Source organism: Xenopus tropicalis, chromosome 5 (assembly GCF_000004195.4).
Source record: "Xenopus tropicalis strain Nigerian chromosome 5, UCB_Xtro_10.0, whole genome shotgun sequence".
In the NCBI taxonomy this organism is placed as follows: Eukaryota; Metazoa; Chordata; class Amphibia; order Anura; family Pipidae; genus Xenopus; species Xenopus tropicalis.
In genome coordinates this window covers 62,566,381-62,591,825 of record NC_030681.2, presented here as the reverse complement: position 1 = coordinate 62,591,825, position 25,445 = coordinate 62,566,381, and the positions used below count along the sequence as shown (strand labels likewise).

Below are 25,445 nucleotides of genomic sequence, written 5' to 3'. Positions count from 1 at the left end.
CAAATAGTCAATCAAACCCTTGACAGCTCACAGGAATAATCTGTACAATTAATGCATATAAATATAATATTTGAGTATATGTGATGTGTGTATGTGTGTGTGTATGTGTCATATATGTGTGTGCATATATTTATATTTCACTATACTATTGTGCGTTAATATGTTTAACACTGACATATATGAATATAGGTATTGACACTGTTATGAAACTAATTAGGTTTATTACTAATTAGGTTTATTACAATTACACAGTTCTAGAACTTGGTTTATATGATATTCTATTACTGTCACATGGCTCTACATTGGCATATATTTTTTTGAGATTATAACTTTTTATATTTATATTTTTTTATATAGCACTTGTGCACTTTATTCACATGGTCATTTTTTGTGTGATATTTAAAATGACGGCTCATTATAGAGAATGCTGATTGTATTTTGATGTGTGAACATATTGTGTGGGGAAAGTAATGTGTTGTGAAGAAATTTGCATCGAAAACGGGTTGCTAGGTAACATGACAAGCGATGCGTATTTGCGCGAGGTTTGCGTGAACTTTCACACATGGGCGTGCGTGATTACGCGCATGCGAAAATATGCCATGTGTAAGTAGATGGGGCGCAATATCGCGGAAGCAAAAGTAACATTCGTGGAAGTGACGTCACGGTACCCGAGCGCGTGTTAATGCGGTCATTTTTGGCGCCAAACAAGGTTTAAAAACTGTGTAACTCACTATGGGCACTAGAGCTCCCTTGACAAAGGCGTTTGAGCTGAAATGTTGGGGTAGTCTCTCATCCAGAGTATCTGCCTTCATATCATTTTTTTTTTTTTTTTTTTTATCAAATTGTGGGGTGGTATGTATGTACTTGTTTCTTGATAGATATATATTGTTAAAGTATAAAAACTTTGAATAAAATGCCTTTTTAACTATAATACCTCCCTAAGGAAGTTTTTTCTGGTGTGCAGGGTTTATATGGGGTTTTACTGGTATATATAATCCTCTTATGAGGGGATTGCTAAAACCCTAGCACCTGGATATTATATACTTTGTATACATTTTGTATTTTTTTGTGGTTAAAGGGCAAGAATATTCTAGCCCAGAGTGCCCTCTATTACCCTAAATTATAAATGTGTGTGCATGCCTGAATGTGTGCCCATCTCTCAGGAAGAGAGATCTGTCTGTTCCTACTGGGAACAGAGAGAGAAGATTTGTCTGTCCCTCCAGGGAAGAGAGGGAGAGATTTGTCTGTCCCTCCTAGGAAGAGAGAGAGATTTGTCTGTCCCTCTTGGGAAGAGAACAGCAGGAATGTAGGTAGCTACATGTCTGGGTCCTAAGAGCACTGGGGTGATTTGTTTTCATTGGGGTACAATCTGTATAGCAGTGACAGACTGCACTCTAGTGGAGAGGGGTGCTAGGGGAAAGAGTGTTTAAACTAGACAGGGGTGGGGTGGGTCAGAGAACTTGAGAATTATGGGGAAACAAGAGTAGCTAGGGCAGTGGAATTAGATTTGGGACACAGAAGAAGTAAGGGGGTATTACACAGGGGTAAGAGGTTTTACAAAGACCTTGGGTTGGTTGGAACATGTGACTGGGCAGTGAATTTAGATGAATACACACTTTTTCTCAGTGTAGGACTACTGGGCTTAGGTTGATCCTCAGTGGAGTCAGGACAAACTGAAAAAACATTCTCCAATCTCTTGCATTTGCTCTTCAGTGACTTCACTTCCAGTTTCTTTCAGTTTATCCTGCTTGGAGTCTTTATCTCTCTCTCCCCATTAATTTATGATTGTACTCCCTTATAGGCTTAATAAGTTGATCCCCCTATACTACACAAGTGGATCGTTTATTACAGACTGCAGTGTGTACTCCCTGATAAAGTGCTCTATTTTATGAGCCCCATTCCTGGGAATTGGAATAAAGAGCATCCAGGTTTTACCTTGGTTGAGCCCCCCCTCCCCATTTCTGGTTAGCATAGTCTCGCGAGAAGAGACTATGATGTCATGATCCAACTGTCCATATGACGACTACATGAACGCTGCTCAGTGCTGCTCTGTTCTGCTAGTGCTGGATGAGTCTGGGAATGGGAGTACTCTGCAGGGCAAATTGCATTCTTTCCAGCTTTTCTCCCACGCAGCTCTGATTAGCAGCAGCCAGCAGTTACTGTCCCCCTAGCTTGTTACAAAAATTAGGATTTTTTTTACACAAGGCAAAACTGGTACATAGTTATTAGTCACTTATATCTGCCTTCTTTCTATATCTGTATTTGATCCATATATGTAGGAGTTGCTATATTGTTTTCCTTAGGTAGTACAGTATGAGGGTATAGTCTAATCTATATTAAAGGGGTGTTTAAAAAAAAAAAAGGGGGGGGTGGTATTTGGGGGATGTTGTCAAAACATTTTTTTGTCCCTCTTTCTGTTTTCCAAATGTTGGGAGGTATGCTATACAGACCTTCATTATTATGTGCATTCATACAAACATATAAAATGTTAATACGTACACTTGCATTTATCAACCCCTTAAATATTACTAAACATGGTAGAATATCTGAATCGACAAGGAGGAACAAAGAGTGCCCCTATCGCTTCACCAAATCTCATGGACAAAACACCAGGTTCTCATTTCAGTTCTGTTTATACCCAGAATTCAGAACTGGGAAGGGGAATACCTGACCTGGGAATGGCGCCTCAGTCTCTCCATCTCCCAGCTATTAATGCTCATATGCAGTCTCCCAGACCTGGACATCATGGTGCCATGTTACAACACACAACTTCCTTGCTTCATTTTCAAAGTGAAGGACCCCATGGCAGAAGGAGTGAATGCACTCATCATCCGAGAGAGAGAGAGAGAAAGAGAGTGTGAGAGAGAGAGAGAGTGTGAGAGAGAGAGAGAGAGAGTGTGAGAGAGAGAGAGAGAGTGTGAGAGAGAGAGAGAGAGAGAGCTGTTAGCAGAAAGAAGAGAGTAGAGAGGAGATGGAGAGAGAGCAATGTGAAGGGTGTGAGAGAAGGAGAGATGAGAGGATGAGGTGACGAGAAGACGGACGAGCGAGAGTGTGAGAATGAGGAACATGAGAGAGAGAGTGTGAGAGAGCAGAGAGCGTAGAGAGCAGTGTGAGAATGGAGAGAGAGACTGGAGATGAGATCACGAAGACATAGGGGCGGTTGAGAGACGAGAGACGAGAGAGTGGAGAGAGGAGAGAGTGTGAAGAGAGGTGTAGGGAGAGTGTTGAGAGAGAGGTGAGAGTTGTGAGGAGGACCGAGAGAGCAGATGGTTGACGAGAGAGAGACGAGAGTGTAGCAAGAGAGCCTGTGATGACGCGTGTGAGGACGAGAGAGAAGAAGTTAGTGAGAGAGAGTGTCCAGAAGAGTGTGAGAGATAGAGAGAGAGAGCCTGGCCCCTGTGAGATGAGAGAGATGAGAGAGAGAGGAGGTGATGACGGATGAGAGAAGAGAGTGGTCGTGACGAGACTGGGAGAGAATGAGATGAGCATGACGGAGACAGTGCTTAAGACATGTTCATGTCATCAGAGAGAAGTAAGAGAGCAGAGAGATGAAGACAGCGTCTCCTGTAGAGACTACGATGCAGAGGAGATCTGACACTGTTGAGAGAGAGAAGGAGAGTCGTCGCAGAGAGACGAGATTGTGAGAGGAGAAGAGGAGAAGTGTTGAGAGAGGGAAGCCAGTCGTGAGAGAGAGAGACGGAGAGTGTGTGAAAGAGAGAGAGAGATGGAGAGAGACGAACGAGTCCCTCAACATGTCCCCGTGAGACGCAGAGCAGACGAGTTGTGAGATGAGAGACACATCGAGACAGAGCAGCGAGATGCCACACTGTGAGAGAGGTGTTCGAGAGAAGGAGGTGTAGAGAGAGGAGACGAGAGAGAGAGAGTGGTTGAGAGAAGAGAAAGAGAGAGTGTGTGAGAGACGAACGAGGAGAGAAAGAAAGAGTCGTTTGAGAGAAGATAGATGACGAGAGGTTTGTGAAGAGAGAGGAGACAAGAGAGAGGAGAGAGAGCTGTGAAGAGAGTGTGAGAGAGAGTGTTGAGACATAGTGTTGACGAGGGAGAGTGTGAGAGAGAGAAGAGATACGTCTGAGAGAGAGAGTTGAGAGAGAGAGGTGGTTTGAGAGAGAGAGTGCTGACGAGAAGAGTCGTGAAGGAGAAGAGTGTTGAGAAGAGAGTGTGGAGAGAGAGAGCTGTGAGTAGACGAGAGTAGTGCAGAAGAGAGTGTGAGACGAGAGGTAGTGGAGGGATAGAGGAAGCTGCATGAGAGGAGAGAGTGCCTGAGACCGAGAGAGTGTGAGGAGAAGAGATTTAGAGACGAGAGTGTAGAGTAAGAGAGTGTGAGAGAGAGAGTGATGAGAAGAGAGTTGTGATAGAGAGAGTGTGAGAGAGAGTAGTTGTGAGACGAGAGGTCTAATATCCGTGTGAGCGAGAGAGAGACAGAGAGACAGAGGAGACTGTGAGAGACGACGAGCAGAAACGAGAGACCGAGCAGGCCGCTAGACGTGTTGACGAAGAGAGTGTGAGAGAGGAGAGGAAGGAGTGTGAAGGACAAATTGAGATCGAAGAGACGTAGAGGCGAGTAGAGAGTGGCAGAGAGCAGACGACCGATGAGCGCGTGTGGAGAGAGGAGTGTGATTTGAGAGACAGTGTTTGAGAGAGAGTGTCGAGACGAGATGTGTAGAGACGAGATGTGAGAGAAGAGGTGTGAGCAGAGAGACGTTGAAGAGAGAGTGTTGAGAGAGAGAGAGTCGTGTGAGAGGAGAGTTGAGAGAAGATGAGTTGTCTGAGAGAGACGACGAGAGAGAGAGAGAAGTTGTGAGAGACGAGACGAGAGAGATAGAAGAAGATGTGTGAGATAGAGAGAGAGAGAGATCAGAGAGTGATGGAGATGAGAAGAGAGAGAGGAGAGTGTGTGAAGAGAGAGAGAGAGCAGAGAGAGGTTGAGAGGAGAGAGTGTGGAGAGAGAGATGTGAGAGAGAAGGTGTAGAGAGAGTGTGAGAGAGATGAGTGTGAGAAGGAGATGCGGTGTGAGAGAGAGACGTGTGACAGACGAGCGAGAGGTGAGAGACTGAGACAGTGTGAAGAGAGAGAGTGCCGATACCTGAGAGAGAGAGTTGAGAGAGAGTACAGTGTGAGAGAGAGACAGCGGGGTGGTTGAGAGAGAGAGCTGTGACAGAGAGGAGAGTGTGAAGAGACGAGAGTCTCGAGAGAGAGAGAGTCTGCTGAGACAGAGAGTGTGAGAGAGAGAAGCTGTTGAGAGAGAGCAGGTGAGAGAGAGAGCTGTGAGTAGAGACGAGCTGTAGGAGACAGATGCAGTGTGATGGAGAGAGAGTGTGAGAGAGATGCATGTGTGAGAGAGGAGTGATGATGAGATGAGATGTCGTGAGAGAGAGAGGTGACGACGATCGAGAGTTGTGGAAAGAGGAGTCGGTGATGAGAGGCAGAGTGTGAAGGAGAGAGAGTGTCCGAGAGAGAGAAGTCGTCGAGACGAGAGTTGTGAGAGAGAGTGTGAGAGAGAGTCGTGAGAGAGATGTTGACGAGAGAGAGTCTCTGAGAAGAGAGAGTGAGTAGAGACAGTGTGAGACGGAGAGTGTGAGAGAGAGGTGTGAGAGGGAGAGTGTGAGAGAGAGAGCTGAAGAGAAGAGAGTGGAGAGAGAGTGTGAGAGAGAGTGTGAGCAGTGTGAGAGAGCAGTGTGACGAGAGAAGAGTGGTGAGAGAGAGAGTGTGTTGAGAAGAGTGTTGAGGAGAGTGTGGAGAGAGTTGAGAGAGAGTTTGTGAGAGAAATGTGAGAGAAGTGTGAGAGAGAGAGTTGTGAGAGAGAAGAGTGTGAGAAGAGAGATGTGAGAGAGAGAGTGGAGCAGATGAGAGTCTGTGAGACGAGAGGAGTGTGAGAGAGAGCTGCAAGAGAGAAGTGACCGAGAGAGCAGTGACGAGAGACAGAGAGTGAGAGAGAGCAGTGACTCTGAGAATGAGAGTTGTGAGAGGGACAGTCGATGAGGAGATGTGTGAGAGTGTTGAGAGAGACGAGCAGAGAAGAGAGTGTCGAACAGAGAGAGGAGAAAGAGAGACGAGAGGTATTCAACTATGTGAGAAGAGCAGAAGAAGAGAGTTTGAGAGAGAGAGAGAAGAGTGTTACCATGTGAGAGAGAGAGAGAGAGGAGAGAGGTGTCGTGAGCAGAGAGAGAGAAAGAGAGTTGATTGAGAGTGTGAGGAGAAGAGGAGGTGTGAGGAGAGTGGAGTGTGGAGGAGAGAGAGAGTGTGAGGCTAGGAGGTGTGAGAGAGAGAGAGTGTGAAGAGACAGAGGAGCGTGTTGAAGAGAGTTGTGAGAGAGAGAGAGAGAGATGGTGAGAGAGAGATGAGAGAGAGTCGCTCCGAGAGAGAGAGAAGAGAGTTGTGCCATGATTTGAGAGAGACGAGAGAGAGAGAGTAGTGAGACGGGACGTGAGAGAGAGAGTGTGAGAGAGAGAAAGAGAGGTGGTGAGAGAGAGAAAGAACTTGTGAGCAGAAGAGAGGAGTGCTGAGAGCAGAGGAGACAGTCTTTAGAGAGATGATGGTGATGACCGAAGACTGAGAGAGGTGAGTAAGAGCTGAGCACCGAAGAGAGAGGTCGATGGAGTGCTCGAGAGAGGAGGAGAGAGAGTGTTAGAGATGAGAGAGAGACGAGAAGTGTGTGTAGAGAAGACGACGAGAGACGAGTGCTTGTGAGAGAGAGAGAGAGAGAGAGTGTGTGTGAGAGAAGAGAGAGAGACAGTGATTCATCCGTGTCGAAGACGACCGGATGTGAGCAGTACGCTAACCACATTCGTTCAGCACGACACGAGATCAGAGAGAGTCCACGGAACCGATGAACGTGCATTGCCACAAAACATCCCCACCCGCCCGCCGCCTACTTCCGCTCCCGTTCACTGTACCCCCCCCTTGTCGCGAGAGTAGAGACGAGAGAGAGCGTGTGAGCAGACGAGCACGAGAAAGACCGCTACCCGCTGAGACCCGCAGAGTCTGTCCCGAGAGACGCGACGAACGAGTCAGAGCTGCCTCCTCCTTTGTGAGAGAGCAGAGCGAGAGGAGCTTTGTGACTGCGAGAGAGAGAGAGTGTGAGAGGAGTGGAGAGAGAGAGAGAGAGGTGAGAGAGAGAGAGGAGAGTGTGAGAGAGAGAGAGAGAGAGTGTGAGAGAGAGAGAGAGAGTGTGAGAGAGAGAGAGAGAGAGAGAGAGTGTGAGAGAGAGAGAGAGAGTGTGAGAGAGAGAGAGTGTGAGAGTGTGTGAATGAATGAATTACCCCTACTGTACTGGGCACACCTACACAACAGCAACCCCAGGACCTACCATCATAAAGCCTTGTTGCACAATGGGACCCAGGGAAAGCCTTGTGCCCTGAAACAACTCATCAGCACCCTGCCGACCCAAGCCTCCCACCCACTGACTAAAGGCCAAGTAACACAATCAATAAACCAGTCAAAAGAGCAATATGTCTGTGATTGGAGGGAAGAGATAGCAAACTCCCAGAAGCTTACTATCTACCAATCACTAGGGAGGGAATACAGACTGGCCCCATACCTGGAAGGGCTACAGAACCCCAAAGACAGACAGATCCTGAGCCAGTACAGATTGAGTGCCCACAGCCTGGAGATTGAACTGGGTCGGCACCGACAAACCTACAGGCCCAGGGAGAGCCGGCTGTGCCAGCGTTGTGACCAGGGGGCAGTAGAGGATGAGACCCACTTCCTGCTACACTGCCCCAAATACTCAGCACTGAGAGACGCCCACTGCCAGAGACTCTCCCATCACATCCCAGACTTCCCATCTATAGAAGAAAAGAGAAAACTCCGCATCCTACTGGGAGAAGAGGCACCAACAGCAACAATGGCAGCACAATATATAACTGACTGTCATAGACTGAGAGAGACAGGACTTTCCCCTGTCCCCATATACTGACCCCCTAACCCCACCCCTTAAACCCCCCCCATTCCCATATACTGACCCCCTAACCCAACCCATTACACCCTATACCTGCTTTGGCAATGCTAAATGTATTTGGTCCTGCCAATAAAGCTCATTTGATTTGATTTGAGAGAGAGAGAGAGAGAGAGAGTGAGCTGCTCACACTAGGACTTGAAAAAATAGAAAATGTATTTAAAGGAAAACGAAAGGCAAAATCACTTGGGGGTGCCAAAATGTTAGGCACCCCCAAGTGACTTTAACCGCTTACCTCGTACCCCGGGCTGGTGCCCCTGTTAGGAGAAAACAGCACCAGCCCGGGGTACCTGGAGCAGATCGCTTCCTGCTTCCGTTGCTGAAATGCCAGCGGTGGGCGCATGCGCAGTAGAGTGAAAAGCCGACTTTAATGTTTAAGTTCGGCTTTTCACTCTACTGCGCATGCGCGCGCAGCGAATCAGGAAGAAGGAAGCGCCGGCAGCTACCCCGGGCTGGTGCTGTTCCCTCCTCACAGGGGCACCAGCCCGGGGTAAAAGGTAGTATAATGTATAAGTACATTATATATACATACTATTTATTTAAATGTTGGTATTTGCACAGTGATTAATTATGTAAATTGCTTGTGAACTTGGTTGAGTTTTGTATTTATGGGTGCACCTCACTTCCCTTCCCCATCCTGATGACGATCCTCCCTGGATCGAAACGCGTTGATGCGATGATTTAATAATTCAAAAATAAAAATTTTTTTTAATGAAAACGATCCAACAAACAAACCCTGAGGAAGAGCACAGTTGGTGCTCGAAACGTTGGATAGTTTTCATTAAAAAAAAATTTTGTTTTCTAACAAAGTCCCTGCGTGTGCGGCTCATTGTCTTGCTATATACATGGTTTTTGCAAGCACCTGGGGCATTTGATTACTATTAGGGTGTGCTCTGTTCTTTTCTGTATATATATATATATATATATATATATATATATATATATATATATATATAATATATATATATATATATATATACATACAGGTCCTTTTCAAAAAATTAGCATATTGTGATAAAGTTCATTATTTTCTGTAATGTACTGATAAACATTAGACTTTCATATATTTTAGATTCATTACACACAACTGAAGTAGTTCAAGCCTTTTCTTGTTTTAATATTGATGATTGTGGCATACAGCTCATGAAAACCCAAAATTCCTATCTCATAAAATTAGCATATTTCATCCGACCAATAAAAGAAAAGTGTTTTTAATACAAAAAAAGTCAACCTTCAAATAATTATGTTCAGTTATGCACGCAATACTTGGTCGGGAATCCTTTTGCAGAAATGACTGCTTCAATGTGGCGTGGCATGGAGGCAATCAGCCTGTGGCACTGCTCAGGTGTTATGGAGGCCCAGGATGCTTCAATAGCGGCCTTAAGCTCATCCAGAGTGTTGGGTCTTGTGTCTCTCAACTTTCTCTTCACAATATCCCACAGATTCTCTATGGGGTTCAGGTCAGGAGAGTTGGCAGGCCAATTGAGCACAGTAATACCATGGTCAGTAAACCATTTACCAGTGGTTTTGGCACTGTGAGCAGGTGCCAGGTTGTGCTGAAAAATGAAATCTTCATCTCCATAAAGCTTTTCAGCAGATGGAAGCATGAAGTGCTCCAAAATCTCCTGATAGCTAGCTGCATTGACCCTGCCCTTGATAAAACACAGTGGACCAACACCAGCAGCTGACATGGCACCCCAGACCATCACTGACTGTGGGTACTTGACACTGGACTTCAGGCATTTTGGTATTTCCCTCTCCCCAGTCTTCCTCCAGACTCTGGTACCTTGATTTCCGAATGACATACTTTGGACCACTGAGCAACAGTCCAGTGCTGCTTCTCTGTAGCCCAGGTCAGGCACTTCTGCCGCTCTTTCTGGTTCAAAAGTGGCTTGACCTGGGGAATGCAGCACCTGTAGCCCATTTCCTGCACACGCCTGTACACGGTGGCTCTGGATGTTTCTACTCCAGACTCAGTCCACTGCTTCCGCAGGTCCCCCAAGGTCAGGAATCGGTCCTTCTCCACAATCTTCCTCAGGGCCCGGTCACCTCTTCTCGTTGTGCAGCGTTTTCTGCCACACTTTTTCCTTCCCACAGACTTCCCACTGAGGTGCCTTGATACAGCACTCTGGGAACAGCCTATTTGTTCAGAAATTTCTTTCTGTGTCTTACCCTCTTGCTTGAGGGTGTCAATGATGGCCTTCTGGACAGCAGTCAGGTTGGCAGTCTTACCCATGATTGCGGTTTTGAGTACTGAACCAGGCTGGGAGTTTCTAAATACCTCAGGAATCTTTTTAAGGTTTTTAGAGTTAATTAGTTGATTCAGATGATTAGGTTAATAGCTCGTTTAGAGAACCTTTTCATGATATGCTAATTTTTTGAGATAGGAATTTTGGGTTTTCATGAGCTGTATGCCACAATCATCAATATTAAAACAAGAAAAGGCTTGGACTACTTCAGTTGTGTGTAATGAATCTAAAATATATGAAAGTCTAATGTTTATCAGTACATTACAGAAAATAACGAACTTTATCACAATATGCTAATTTTTTGAAAAGGACCTGTATATATATAATAGTGCTTGAGAGAGGGTCAGCACTCACAGGACTTATATAAACTAGATCTGAATGAATTAAATATTCTTATTAAATACTTCGTTCTTTACATAGTTGAATGTGCTGACAACAAAATCACAAAAATGTATTTATTATTTATTATCAATGGAAATCAAATTTATCAAACCATGGAGGTCTGGATTTGGAGTCACACTCAAAATTAAAGTGGAAAAAAACACTACAGGCTGATCCAACTTTGATGTAATGTCCTTAAAACAAGTAAAAATGAGGCTCAGTAGTGTGTGTGGCCTCCACATGCCTGGATGACCTCTCTACAACACCTGGGCATGATCGTCTCCTGAGGGATCTCCTCCCAGACCTGGACTAAAGCATCCACCAACTCCTGGACAGTCTGTGGTACCTTTGTCTTGCAGGAACTGCTGACACACTCCAGCCACATGAGGTCTAGCATTGTCTTGCATTAGGAGGAACCCAGGGCCAACCGCACCAGCATATGGTCTCACAAGGGGTCTGAGGATCTCATCTCGGCAGTCAGGCTACCTCTGGTGAGCACATGGAGGGCTGTGTGGCCCCCCAAAGAAATGCCACCCCACACCATTACTGACCCACTGCCAAACCGGTCATGCTGGAGGATGTTGCAGGCAGCAGAACGTTCTCCACAGCATCTCCAGACTCTGTCACGTGCTCAGTGTGAACCTGCTTTCATCTGTGAAGAGCACAGGGTGCCAGTGGCGAATTTGCCAATCTTGGTGTTCTCTGGCAAATGCCAAGCGTCCTTCATGGTGTTGGGCTGTAAGCACAACCCCCACCTGTGGACGCCGGGCCCTCATACCACCATCATGGAGTCTGTTTCTGACACTGATGTGGCCCGCTGGAGGTCATTTTGCTGGGCTCTGGCAGTGCTCCTCCTGTTCCTCCTTGCACAAAGGTGGAGGTAGTGGTCCTGCTGCTGGGTTGTTGCCCTCCTACGGCCTCCTCCACGTCTCCTAATGTACTGGCCTGTCTCCTGGTAGCGCCTCCATGCTCTGGACACTTCTCTGACAGACACAGCAAACCTTCTTGCCACAGCTCGCATTGATGTGCCATCCTGGATGAGCTGCACTACCTGAGCCATTTGTGTGGGTGCATGCGCAGGCGTTGTATGGTGGTCAAACAGGCACGTGGCCACACACACTACTGAGCCTCATTTTGACTTGTTTTAAGGACATTACATCAAAGTTGGATCAGTCTGTAGTGTTTTTTTCCACTTTAATTTTGAGTGTGACTCCAAATCCAGACCTCCATGAGTTGATAAATTTGATTTCCATTGATAATTTTTTTGTCAGCACATTCGACTATATAAAGAACAAAGTATTTAATAAGAATATTTCATTCATTCAGATCTAGGATGTCTTATTTTTGTGTTCCCTTTATTTATTTATTTTTTTTATATATGTATATATAAAATTCTAAGTATAGTATTAGAAGTATAACAAAGACTGACGTTCGGCTGTTCTTCCAGCCTTTCTCAATGAGGTAAATTGTTAACTATGATAGATACCTCAGAGACATTATGGGTGTTGGATGGGGGAATGAGAACAACTTCTGTCTTAGAGAGGTTTAACTTAAGGTAACGTTGGGACATAAAAGTAGAGATAACATATAGGAAGAGACACAAGTTAGGAGCCCTGGGTTAAGATTAGGAGAGGAGAGATAGATGTGAGTATCGTCAACATAGAGGTGGTATTGGAAACCGTATGAATTGATTAGTTTACCAAGGTAGGAAGTGTAGAGAGAAAATAATAAGGGGCCCAGAACAGGGCCTTGAGGAACCCCAACAGAGAGAGGTAAGGGAGAAGATGATGCTTCATTGTAAGAGCCAATATGAAGGAGCGATATGAAGGAGCGATATGAGAGGTAAGATGAAAACAGTGTCATGAAGGCCAAGTGAGTGAAGGGACTGGAGGAGAAGGGGGTGATCCACACTGTCAAAAGCAGCTGAGAGATCAAGTAGTATTAGTAGTAAGTAGTGGTTTTTGGCTTTAGCTGATAAGAGGTCATTAGTTAGCTCTGTGGAGTGTTGTTGCCTAAAACCAAATTGTAAGGGATCCAGCAGGTTATTGTTAGAGATGTCAGTCGGTTGTTAACTAGGTGCTTAAGTAGTTTAGAGATCAAAGGGAGCAGAGAGATAGGTCGGAGGTTACCAAGATTGGAGGGATTAAGAAAGGGTTGTGGGAGTAACATTCCAGTAGAGCATGAGAGATTGAATAGATTAGTTAAGGCTTTGATTATACATTGTGTAGAAGTTTGGAAGGAATGAGGCCAAGTGGGCAGGTAGTAGGGTGAGAGGAAGTCAAAAGTTTTGAGACTTCCTCTTCAGTCACTGGAGAGAAGGAGCTAAGAAGCTGGGCAGCTTAGAAAGAGGAAGGTGAGTGGTTAGAGGGAGTAAGTTGTGCAAAGTCATTTCTGATTGGATCAATTTTGTTTTTAAAGTGCTTGGCAATGCCTTGAGGGGTGACTGAAGCACACAGAGGGGAAGGGTACAGCAGAGAGTTAAAGGTAGAGAAAGTTGTGCAGGTTTTTTAGTGAGGGAGTTAATGAGTGCAGTGAAGTAGGTTTCTTTAGCTTGGAAGAGGGTGGTATAGGAGAGCAAATTAGATGTTAGTAAGTTTAGAGACAGCAGGGGCGTTAGGTTTGAAATCAGATGAAAAGAAATAAGAAAGTAGCAAAGTTGTCAAAAAATTGTAAGGTTGGTCCAGGAGGTTTATGATAGCAATGTGAAGTCAAACAGGAGAAAAGAGCCTAATAGAATGAAAATGAGAGAGAAGGAGTAGGTGAAAGAACTTTAAAGAGAGAAAAGGAATCCTACATGCCCCCTGCTCTGTTTCCAGGTCTGGGAGTGTGAGTAAAGTGCAGACCCCTAAAGGAGAGAGCAGTGGGTGAGGAAGTGTCTGTAGAAGAAAGCCAGGTTTCAGTTATTGCAAGTAAGTTAAAGGATTTAGTGATGAAAAGGTCAGAAATTGAGCTAAGTTTGTTACAGACTGAACTGGAATTCCAGAGGGCACAAGATATTTGAACAGTGGCTTTGGTTATAGGAATAGGGTTTCTGTCTTGAGGTACAAGGTTGGTAAAGAGAACGTGGCCCTGACAAATTAGGAATTGGGTAAGGGCCATGGTTGGAGGAAATGTCACCAACTGCAAGTAATAGGAATGAGAGCAATTCAAGGTGAGAGTGGGATTTGTATGTTATTAGTTTATTTGAGAGAGTTACATTGGAGTTACAGAACAAAGTACTTTAAAAACTTCATGTTTTGAGAGGAAAGTAGAGAGGCTGTGATTTCTATACCTCTCTGACTTGTTGGAGGAAGTGGCAGGAAATGTTTTAAGAAACATGAAAGTGCAAAAAGGAGGAACAGGATAAACATTTTTTTTTTTTTTTTTTAAAAAGTGAAGTTTTATTGATTTTTACATAAACCAAACAAAAGGAATAAAGACATGAACATTGCTATACAGTTGTTTGCAATAAATCAATAGCAATGTGCTGTGGTGTCGTCACTAGTACAGTATATATTAAAGTGGTCTAATGTTGATGACAAGTGCGTTTATCTAGAGGGTGTACTGGTATGGCTGGTGGTGGTCTCTGGTAGGATAAACATTTTTAAGGTTTATAATGTAAGAAGCAACAAGGTGCAAACAAAGTTGTTTTCTTGTGATTCCAGATCGTTCGGTTTTTATAGTAGATAATCCAGTATCTTGTGCCTTGTCCAACTGCCTTGTTTAACGCCCATTTCAAAGCACTTGGGAAGTATTAGCACTTGGGTAGTGCTAGCACTAATGCCATGCCTGACAATAGATTTAATTAAATTAGAGATATGAGTAGCAAACTGGCATGTATGGTTCACTGTTAATAAATACAAGGATGTGTAATTTAGTAGAAACAACATAAATGGTAGTTGTACACTAAATGGTGGTGTGTTGGGGGCCTCCTTAACGGAAAATGATTTTCCTGGATGACAAACTGTGTAACTAGGCACTGTCAATTAGTGGCTACTAAAGCAAATAAAGTGCTGTCTGAAAACATTTTCAAAAAAAATGTTGCCTCTTTAATAGGTCCTTTGGAAGACCTTGCCTTGAGTATGCAGTGCAGTTTTGGGCCCCATGAGCTGTATATTCATAAGATGAAGAGAGTGCAAAGACGTGCAACTAGACTGGTAAAAGGAATAGAAGATTTAACTCTTTTACTGCCAAGCACGTATGGCATACGTGCTGGCAGTAAAAGGGCTTAAACGCCAACGACGTGTCTCATACGTCGTTGGCGTTTAAGCACTGCCCTCTGCAGCGGCGGCATGTGCCGCCGCTGCAGAGGGCTTCTAACAATGACAGCCCCCCTGGGCAATGTGCCAGGGGGGCTGTCATCAGGGTCCTGCGAGCCGATCGCTCGCAGGACCCTCCAGGAAGCAGCAGACGCGATCGCATCGCATCTGCTGCTTCCTGCTTCCTCCCTCTCCCCCAGCGCCGGCCCAAATGAGGAAGGAGGCGATCGGGTCTTCAGGAACAGGTAAGGACTTTTTTTTTATTGCATTTACACACTTTTACACACTTATACACACATTTACATACATTTATACACACTTACATTTTAGCATTTTTTTTTTTTTTTTTTTTCATTTTTCACACTTTTATACACTTATTTACACTCATATACACACTTACACACTATCACACAACTTTTACACATGTACACACATGTATACACAAACACTTTGGTTTTTTTTTGTTTTGCTTTTTTTTTTTTTTTTTTTCATTTTACCACTTTGTTTTTATTTTCTTTTACCTAAAAACTGTTTATTTTGACAGCGTAACTATTGGATCAGATATTCTGGCCACTAATTACACTGTCATGTAACTTATTTTGTTGTTTCACTGATTTGCACAATTTTTGTGGTTTTATCACATTTTATCCCTATATAAGTGTTCCTGATCTGTTTTTAGCGTAGCTTTGCCAGGTGTAACTTTGGTGTACAAAAATAACTTTACCTATTTTGAATTCATCAGAATGTGTACTTTCCAAAAATATATGGTTTTCTGGGGGTCACTGTATAGTTAGGGGGGGTTACTGCACATAATACACTGACAGGGGGCTCTGTGTGCAAAAGCTGAGCTGGCAGGCGAGAAATCCTTATGCGCTATTTTCATTTTGGGTTCAGTACATACCGCAGACTTTGGTATATCTATGCATATTGGGCATCAATCTGTTCAGTAGACCTCTGGTGTTCCTATTTGGGGTGACTTGCCTTTGTACGCAAGAAATTGTGTGAGATAAATGTGGCAAATTGCAACATTTTTAGGCGATTTTCTGAAATCTCATAAAAACCGATAACTTTAGGAAAGCTCTGCAGATTGGTACTTTGGTGTAGAAAGGACTCTTTACCCTTGTTGGATTTGTCAGAATGTGTACTTTCCAAAAATATATGGTTTTGTGGGGGATCTGTATAGTTAGGGGAAGTTTTTGCACATAATACACTGACAGGGGGCTCTGTGTGCAAAAGCTGAGCTGGCAGGCGAGAAATCCTTATGCGCTATTTTCATTTAGGGTTCAGTACATACCGCAGACTTTGGTATATCTATGCATATTGGGCATCAAACTGTTCAGTAGACCTCTGGTGTTCCTTTTTGGGGTGATTTGTCTTTATCTGATATTTATCAAGAAATTGTGAGAGATAAATGCGGCAAATTGCAACATTTTTATGCGATTTTCGAAAATGTCATATAAATCTGCAAACTTAGGAAAGCTTTACAGCTTGGTACTTTGTAGCAATAAGAAATATTTACCCATTATAGATTCGGGGGGATGTGTATTTTCCAAAAATATATGGCTTTCTGGGGTGAATGTACTTTTTTTGTAGCATTATCCCACATAAAGGATGTAAATGTGTTGATTTTGCAGGAGCTGAAATGATAGATCATATGGGGGTATGTTCACATTGGGGCCCCTACATGCCACATACTTAGGTAAACCTATACATATTGGGCATCAAACTGTTTAGTGGACCCCTGGCGTTCAAATTCAGGGTGTTTTATCTTGGTACCTAATGCTATGTGGGAGATAAGATGCTTCAAAATGGAAGCTTTGAGGGGATTTTTGGAAATGTCATCAAAATTGCTAACTTTAGAAAAGCTGTGCGGCTTGGTACTTTGGAGTAGAAAGACATGGGTACCCATTTTAGATTCGGGGGAATGTGTACTTTCCAAAAATATATGACTTTCTGGGGTGAGCGTACTTTTTTTAGCTTTATCCCACATATAATGATGTAAATGTGTTGATTTTGCAGGAGCTGAAATGACAGAAATGACAGTTCATATGGGGGTATGTTCACATTGGGGCCCCTACATGCCACATACTTAGGTAAACCTATACATATTGGGCATCAAACTGTTCAGTGGACCCCTGGCGTTCAAATTCAGGGTGTTTTATCTTGGTACCTAATGCTATGTGGGAGATAAGATGCTTCAAAGTGGAAGCTTTGAGGGGATTTTTGGAAATGTCATCAAAATTGCTAACTTTAGAAAAGCTGTGCGGCTTGGTACTTTGGAGTAGAAAGACATAGGTACCCATTTTAGATTCGGGGGAATGTGTACTTTCCAAAAATAGATGACTTTCTGGGGTGAGCGTACTTTTTACTAGCTTCATCCCACATATAATGATGTAAATGTGTTGATTTTGCAGAAGCTGAAATGACAGAAATGACAGTTCATATGGGGTATGTTCACATTGGGGCCCCTACATGCCACATACTTAGGTAAACCTATACATATTGGGCATCAAACTGTTCAGTGGACCCCAGGCATTCATATTTAGGGTGTTTTATTTGGTTACTATGACCTGTAGGAGATAAGATACTATAGACTAGAAGCTTTGAAGCGATTTTTAAAAAAAATCACAAATTTTGATAAAAACCAATAACTTTAGGAAAGCATTGCGACTTGATAGTTTGGAGTAGACAGACAGTTGTGCCTATTCTGTATTCCCCAGAATCTGTTCTTTCCAAAAATGTACAATTTTCTGGGATAAACCTTCTGTTAGTGGAATTTTGGCCTTGAAATCCAAAGTATGCAGTTTTTTTGGAGCAGTGCTTTGGGAATTTGGTAATGTACTGCTGGGAGTTTTTGACCTATACAAGTGAGAAATCTCCATAAAACTATATATATTTGGTATTGGCACGTTCAGGAGACATGGGACTTTCCAAATCAGTTGTATATTCGTGCATAAAATAATTTTTGTTTCTAGTATGTGTGATTATATTATGGAAAATTTGATTTTTTTTGCATTTTTAGACATTTAGAAGCCTATATCTTGTTACAGAATTGGAATTACACAAAAATTCTACCATATTTTGAAAGCTTAGGTTGTTCTGAAAAAAACGATATATTGTTTTCCTTGGTAAACTAAAAGTCCCCCCGAGGAAAGGCCCCTAAAGTGAAACAGTGCAAAATGTTCAAAAACTGTCTGGCAATACAAGTTCCGCTTTGACCAAAATGGCTGGCAGTAAAAGGGTTAAACTACTTTTTAAAAAGTACATTAGAGGACATTGTAGACAGATAGGGGGAACTTTTTTTCACATTAAAAAAAAAATCAATGAATCAGCCACTCTGATAAATGTGGCAGTTAATGCTTTTTCCACAACAACACATCTCTCCAGTTACTTAATTTTAAATAGAGCAAAAAAAAAAAAAAAACCCAAATAACCCAGTGTTTTGATTTTTTTACTTGCAGAAACAAAACTGTTATTGCCCCTGCCTCCCCATTTGTTTAGTAAAATGAATGAATGGGAATTCCCTGACCAAAATCTGCCTGTGTATGCAGTGAAAGGTCATTCATGTCTCTTACTACCCACACACACAGAGCGGCATCAGGCTGTAATGGCATTTTCTTATCTGGCTTAGGTAAAATGGCAGGCTCTGGCAAAAAAAGACAGCTTCTCTTCAGAAAGATGAAGTGAGAGTTCCTGAGCAGATACTGTCTATCACCATTAGCATGTGCCATGGACATAGCATAACCCATACTTTTGATATGGGAAACCATGACAGACAAACATGCTCTATGTGCCATAGGCCTAATGGGAAGTAATCACATGTACACAACTACTGTATATTTTGTTTCTTAGATGCATTAGCTACCTTTAATTTGTATTATACTGCACGGTTTGGGATACATTGCTTTACTGTGTATGCATGTTAATGTGAAATGCCAAGATGCTTGATTCTTCTTCTGATCACTTAAATGGGTAGCAATGTTCAATTTCTATCTACTGATAGTATGAAGCCAATGAACATGCAGTGTACATTATATGCCAGGGGTGCCCAGATATCAGTAATAATGTCCCGTCAAGGTCTATCAACAAGGATTTCTTGCATGAAAATTAACAATTATATTGATGTGTGAGAAAAAACATTTTATGTAACAAACACAGTGTGTTTCTTAAGTTATTTTTAAACATACACTTTAAACATACACTTTAAACATACACTTTAAACATACACTTTTTTGATTACCAGCTAAAGATCTGCTGTTAGATGACAATCTACTTTTGGTATATATCCTATTTTTCTGTATTTACTCTAAATAGATAATGCAAAAAGCTTTTCTTTAACAAGGATTTGTTTTTCTCAGCCAAATAATTAGAGAATACATTCTACATTTACATAATGCTACATCTTCCTTCTCTAAATATCACTTTAGGGCAAAATTGGCACACCTCTTGCTCCACCCCCCAAGCCAGTAAGAAGACGATTGAAGTCTGAAGATGAACTCCGGTCTGAAGCAGAAGAACATAATCAGAAAACAAGCACTGCACCTACTGCTATTGCCCCTCAGCCTTCGATTCCTCGGTACTTCTGTTTATCAGTCTACAAACAAATTAATGTGTTTTTGCTTTTTTTTTTTTTCCCCAAAACCAAAGTTCATTCTACTGGAAAACTTGCATACTTTCAATTGTTGCTGAACTACAACTTCCAGTATCCCAGTTGGATTCATTAAAGTTTATGTAATACAGTCAACAGCAGATGTATTCTATATTTTAGGATATACTTGTTAATTACATATTATCTAATATCTAATATATCTAATGTTTTATTTTTCAGGTCTGCTGGAAAAGATAAGAAAGCCATTCAGGCTTCAATTAGACGCAATAAAGAAACAAATACTGTTCTTGCCAGGCTAAATAGTGAGCTGCAGCAACAGTTAAAGGTAATTGCACTTAGTTTTAGACCTTGCTTCACTTATTTGGTACATAAATATGTTAAAGGAGATGAAAAGGTATAATTACTGAAGGGTGCCATTTAGCTAGCAAAAAACATTGTTTTGCTTTACCACGCATGCACACCCAGCCCAGGGCTGTAATGAGATCCACAAAGAGAAAGTTGGCAACCCCCAGTGTTCATACCTTTTCTTTTTATTTAATATCACACTTGCCAATGCCATAATAGCTGCACGTGCTTGATAACCAAATTTCTTAGCATTTTGGGATAGTTACTTACTATTTTCAGTGAAGTATGGCAAAACATGTGACTGGCTGATTGGATAATATTTTATAAATAATATTGTATTGTATTAGTTTGCTCTCACAAGTAGTGTTACCCAAATTGATAGAGGAAGGGTAATCATTTTTGCTGTTTTAAATCTTCTTGAAGTTTAGTGAGAAGCTTAGTTTGGGTGAGATTTGTTATAAAAATGTAATTTGCTGTCTTGTTTTTGCTGTAATTTGCTGTATTCTTAACTGTAGAGTTATGATTGAAGAGTTTCCAGGCATACTGATAGCTCAGCTCAGTCTAGTCAGTGGTTGACACAGGGTTCGGTACATAAAGGTTTACTCAAAATTAATGTAAACAAGGCACCAGCACCAGATGTAAAACATTTTCGACTACTAAGAGAGTTCAGTTTTGGCAGGCCTCTATTTCTGATTTTCTTAGACTCACTTTAATTTGGTATGGTGACTATGCATTGGAATAAAGCAGGTGTATTTCCTATATATTATTTAGGATAACAGTCTCAGCCTGGCAATTTTAGGACAGTAAGTTTGACATCCGTGGTGGCCAAGTTATTTGAAGGCTTTTTAAGGAATCGCATTAAAAATCATGTTCTGGAGCATGTGTCTATAAAGGAAACAACAAATTTGATTGCTTTTTATGCTGTGGTTACTAAGAAGTTGAAAGGCGGGTTGCAGTAAACATGATCTATTTGGATTATGCCAAAGCATTTGATACATTGCTTCACAAAATGACTTTCTAAGCTAAGGTCTGTTGGTCTTAAAGGACATGTAAAGCCTACATTTACCTACAATGTATATCAGTTGGGCACGTTTCCCCCACCCAAATGGCACCTTCACCTCTTGTATCGGTTATTGATTGCCTTATATGTTATATGTCCAATGTATGAAACCCACTTATTGTACAGCGCTGCGGAATATGTTGGCGCTTTATAAATAAATGTTAATAATAATAATAATAATAATTTGTACTGTATATATCCCCTCTGCTTGCTAGCACCATCTCATTTTCCTAAAGCAAATAGCAACTTTCACCCGGTGGCCATTTTTCCTCTGATACATAATCAGATACATTTAAATCTTCAAGCAGATTACACACACACAGACCCTTATTCAGCATTCAAGCAATCAAGATTACAGGCTCACACAGGCAGAACTGCCATTGATAAAAGTTCTGCTTTGTTTGAGCACTGTAATGGTTAAGCTGAGCTAAGGAGAGGAGGTTAGGAGAAAAAAAATGAAGCAGCCAGCTAGAGACGAGTTTCTATGGGAACCAGCAATGCCTTCTCTTCACTGGCTGCTAGACTGGGGAGCGTGTTTAGTAATCTGAGTTTAGAACAACTGAGCATGCCCACAAGCCAACAGCCAAAGCAAATTCCTGAGTGAGGGGGCCGAGTGGGTTACAGGAAGAGAAGGAAATCTAAGTGATTAAGGGGATGCTGCAGCCTTACTATTAACCTCTGGACAACCGGTATGCCAGTTATTGAAAGATTTCAAAGAGGCTGTTCACTGATTACATTTTTGTGTGTGGGGTTTACATGTCCTTTAATGAAGATATTGGTACATGGATTGGAAGCTGGCTGCAGGATCATAGGGTGGATGTAAATGGTACATTCTCTGCTTTGAGTAGGGTTTTTAATGGGGTCCCACAGGGCTCTGTATTAGTTTAACTTGTTCATTAATGACTTAGCGAAGGGTATTGTAAGTAATGCTTCAGTGTTTGCAGATTTGCAGACTTAAAGGAGAACTAAAGCCTAACAAAAGAAATAGGGCAGAAATGTTGTACATTATGTTTTTGGTTTCTGTACCAGCCCAAGGTGACCACAACCGTTTAACAGGGAAGATTTGTGCCTCCAAAGATGCCCCCTGTAGCTCTCCATCTTCTTTTTTGCTGCTTCCCTACACATGCTTTGTGCTTCTGTCACTTACGTGTGCTTAGGGACCAACTCAAAATATACTGCATAAATAGAGTATAAATGTAACAGTAAAAAGCTGATTAGTAATTGATTCAGATCCACATTACATGACAGATCTGAAACCAGGGCATTTGCATAAGAATTGAATAATCAACCCTGTAGCATCAGCTTACATGACAGACAACCTTCATTTTCTGCTTGATAATTTGCAATGACCCCTAAGCTCAGCTTCTTAACAGCTGCTCAGAGCAGGGGGAGCAGAATCCAAGATGGCGAGCTCCTGTGACAATTGTAACAACCTATATAATTACTACTATAGAGATGCTGAAACTTTAAGCCAGTGCAGTAAGTTTATAATATAAAATATGACATTTCTAGCCATATACATTTTTATGGTTTAGTTCTTCTTTAAAACTATGCAGCTCCATTTAGGATGTGGCATCCTTGCAGCAAGATCTTGTCAAAATGACAAGGAGCCACATCCAAGGAGCCAAGTGACAGATGATTTTCTATGTCAAAAAATTTAGGGTCATACACCTGTAATGTAGAACTATGCAAGTCATGTATACCCATAATGGAACTGCACTAGGAAAAAACATAAAGGGAGAAGGACATTGGAGTCCTTGTAGAAAATAAACTTGGCTGTAGCAAAAAGCCAGTCAGCTGCTGCATGGGTAAAATGAGATTTCCATTTGGTCATTTTTCCACTTTACAGGGTGCTGGTAAGAATATGCTTTGTAGTTTTGGTCTCTATTGCTGAAATGATATAATTTAATTTGAGAAAGGCGACTAAGCTGGTAAAGGGCATGGATAGTCATAAAAAAGACTGACCAAGTTGGGTCTGTTTACACTGGAAAAGATATGGGGGATATCTAAACTATATATAAATATATAAGGGGAGCATTTAATAATCTCTCTAATCTCTTTTTTTTACTAGTAAGTCCATCCAGCATGCATGTGGGCATCCATTCCGATTAGAAAAAAGAAAGTTCCATCTTAATATTTGGAAAGGGTTTGTTTTTTTTACTGTTGTACTGGCAGATCCAGGGACTAGACTGGTTGCCGTCTTGGAGTCAGGAGGGACTTTTATCCCGTTTAAGACAAACTGGAAAGGCATCAACTAGTTTTGCAGGTTTCATAATGACATAAAAGGTTAAACTTAATGGGCGCATGAGTAAGATAAGGTTTATAATGTTACAAATGACTTGCCCACTTGTCTGCTACCTTCACAAAAGATGTAAATTGACTCCAAAATCAAGCTGAAGTGATACATCCCTTCATGTGCAAAATTGATGTGCAAAAGCCTTGGTTAGGGGTCCATTAATCCACAATTAATTTTTAAATATATTACCCATTCGAATACATGGTGTGGAATAAAATAATTTACAGTGGATTTGTATATAAGAGACACTGGTTTTTGTACATGTGTTTTTGGGGAAAAATATTTTTTAACTGTTTTGCACTTTACACTTTTAGGATGTTCTTGAAGAGAGAATTTCCTTAGAAGTTCAACTGGAGCAACTTCGACCTTTTTCTCATCTTTAAACCAACTGCCTTTAACTGCTAATGCTGGCCTACTCTTAAAAATGACGCACAGATTCAATGCTAATAATCCATTTAGCATTATGATGACATGACTCCATTTTGTTTGGTATTGGTGTACTGCCCCATCTTACATCTCTCCTGGAATTCTGTAAATATTGTTTTTGGAAACATATCTGCTAATTTCTAAGGAATATGCCCTTCCAAACTTAAAAAAAACAGAGTTTTTAATATCTGCCTCTGGACAATAAAAATTGCTAAATGATTTTTTCTTGTGGACCTAATAATGTCGAAGTCAAGAGAAGCAATTGCAATTGGTCTTCATTTTTTATTTTGTATGGATGTTGAATTATTTAGCTTTTTGTTCAGCACTGTTGTAAATGCCCAGGTTGTAAATGCATTGGCTTTCTGATCTAGGGTCCAGTTAACTCTATCATTCAAGCAATGGTTTGAATAAGAGACTGGAAGATGAATAGGAAACAGCTTGTTTAGAAAATCAAATAAGTAACAATAAAATTTGAGCCACAGAGCAATAGTTTTTGATTTCCCCCACACACACATTTGGAAAAAGAAAACAAAATAGGAAGGCAGATAATTCCAGATCTTTTACTAATGAATAACAATTAAAACACTGATATATAACATGACAAAAATTAACTTTAAGGGGTAGTTCACAATTAAATTAACTGGTATGATGCAGTGATGTTCTGGGATAATTGTTGTGATTTTTTTTAATTATTTAGCTTTTTTGTTCAGAAGCTCTCTAGTTTGGAATTTTCGGCTGCTTTCTGGCTGCTATGGTTCCGTTTACTCTAGCAACCACTTTCAGTGAGAGACTGGAAAATGAATATAAGAGGGCCTGAACAGAAACATAAAGGAATACAAATTAACAACAATAATAAACTTTTAGCCTTACAGAGCAGTAATAATTTAAAAGATAAATAATAGATTATTATAGATATTTAAATATAACTGAAAAGCTATAAAAATGAAGACCAGTTTGAAAAGTTTATAACTGGCCATTCTATTATATACAAGAAGTTAACCTGAAGGTGAACTACCCCTTTAAATGTGAACTACCTATTTAAATTCTATTTAAAATTGGTGTTTCATATCAGCGTTTGCTATTTAGGTGCTCCACAAATTCATTCATGCCCAAATTCATGAGTGGCACGGGCCTAAACTAACTTCACAGAAAATCTAACTCCCAGGAGAGTAGGCTTTTTTTGGGAGATGTCTGAGTTCTGTCTTACTCCTTTTATACATAGACAGGCTTTAACAATAGGCAAGACCACCTGCTGCTGTAACAGGGTTTTGTTTAATATTTGTTTGATACACACTATTTGATTTTTTATGTAAATTTGCATTTAATGCTGACTAACAGCAATTATTGTATTTAAAAGCTTATTCTGGCTGTGGGAAACATAGATGTTAATGTGCATGGATGTATCTCAGCAGAATCAGAACTAGCAAATGTGTAATTTTTACACCAATAAAACAGCACAATATTTTAGATTCTGGACATTTTTTCCTAATGCAGATGAATGTTTAATAATGTTTTTGGGGTTTTTTTGTTTGTTTGTTTTTTAAAAATTATACCAGTGGCCCACATTGAAAACAGTGTGCTGAATGGGTGAATATCAAAGCACTGGCACAGGCTGAAGTAAAATTATTTAAAACAAAATGCCTATGCCAGTAGCAGGAGGACATATGAACAACTATTACAGATACTACTTAGAGAACTAGTGCTATGTAAGTTAGCCTTGTGGTTTTTGTTATCTCTGCACTTCTTTTATATTTAAAATGGTTTTTTTGCACACTTTAGGCCATTACATCAATATTTGGACCCTATTAGTCCCTTTATCAAGCTTCATGGCAGGTTGCTTGGCTATAGAAAGAAACAGCATGTGAGTGC

The 25,445-nt window shown here is 41.4% G+C and overlaps 1 protein-coding gene across 1 annotated transcript in view; it reads left to right on the top strand.

Annotated features, from left to right (window-relative positions):
• Positions 1-25,043, top strand: part of reps1 (RALBP1 associated Eps domain containing 1) — a 253,687-nt gene extending 228,644 nt beyond the window's left edge. The window contains 3 exon segments of the mRNA NM_001045730.1: positions 19,268-19,416; positions 19,669-19,774; positions 23,465-25,043. Coding sequence (NP_001039195.1) covers positions 19,268-19,416; positions 19,669-19,774; positions 23,465-23,533 — 324 coding nt within the window. The 3' untranslated portion in view covers positions 23,534-25,043.
• Positions 25,044-25,445: the final 402 nt, after the last annotated feature.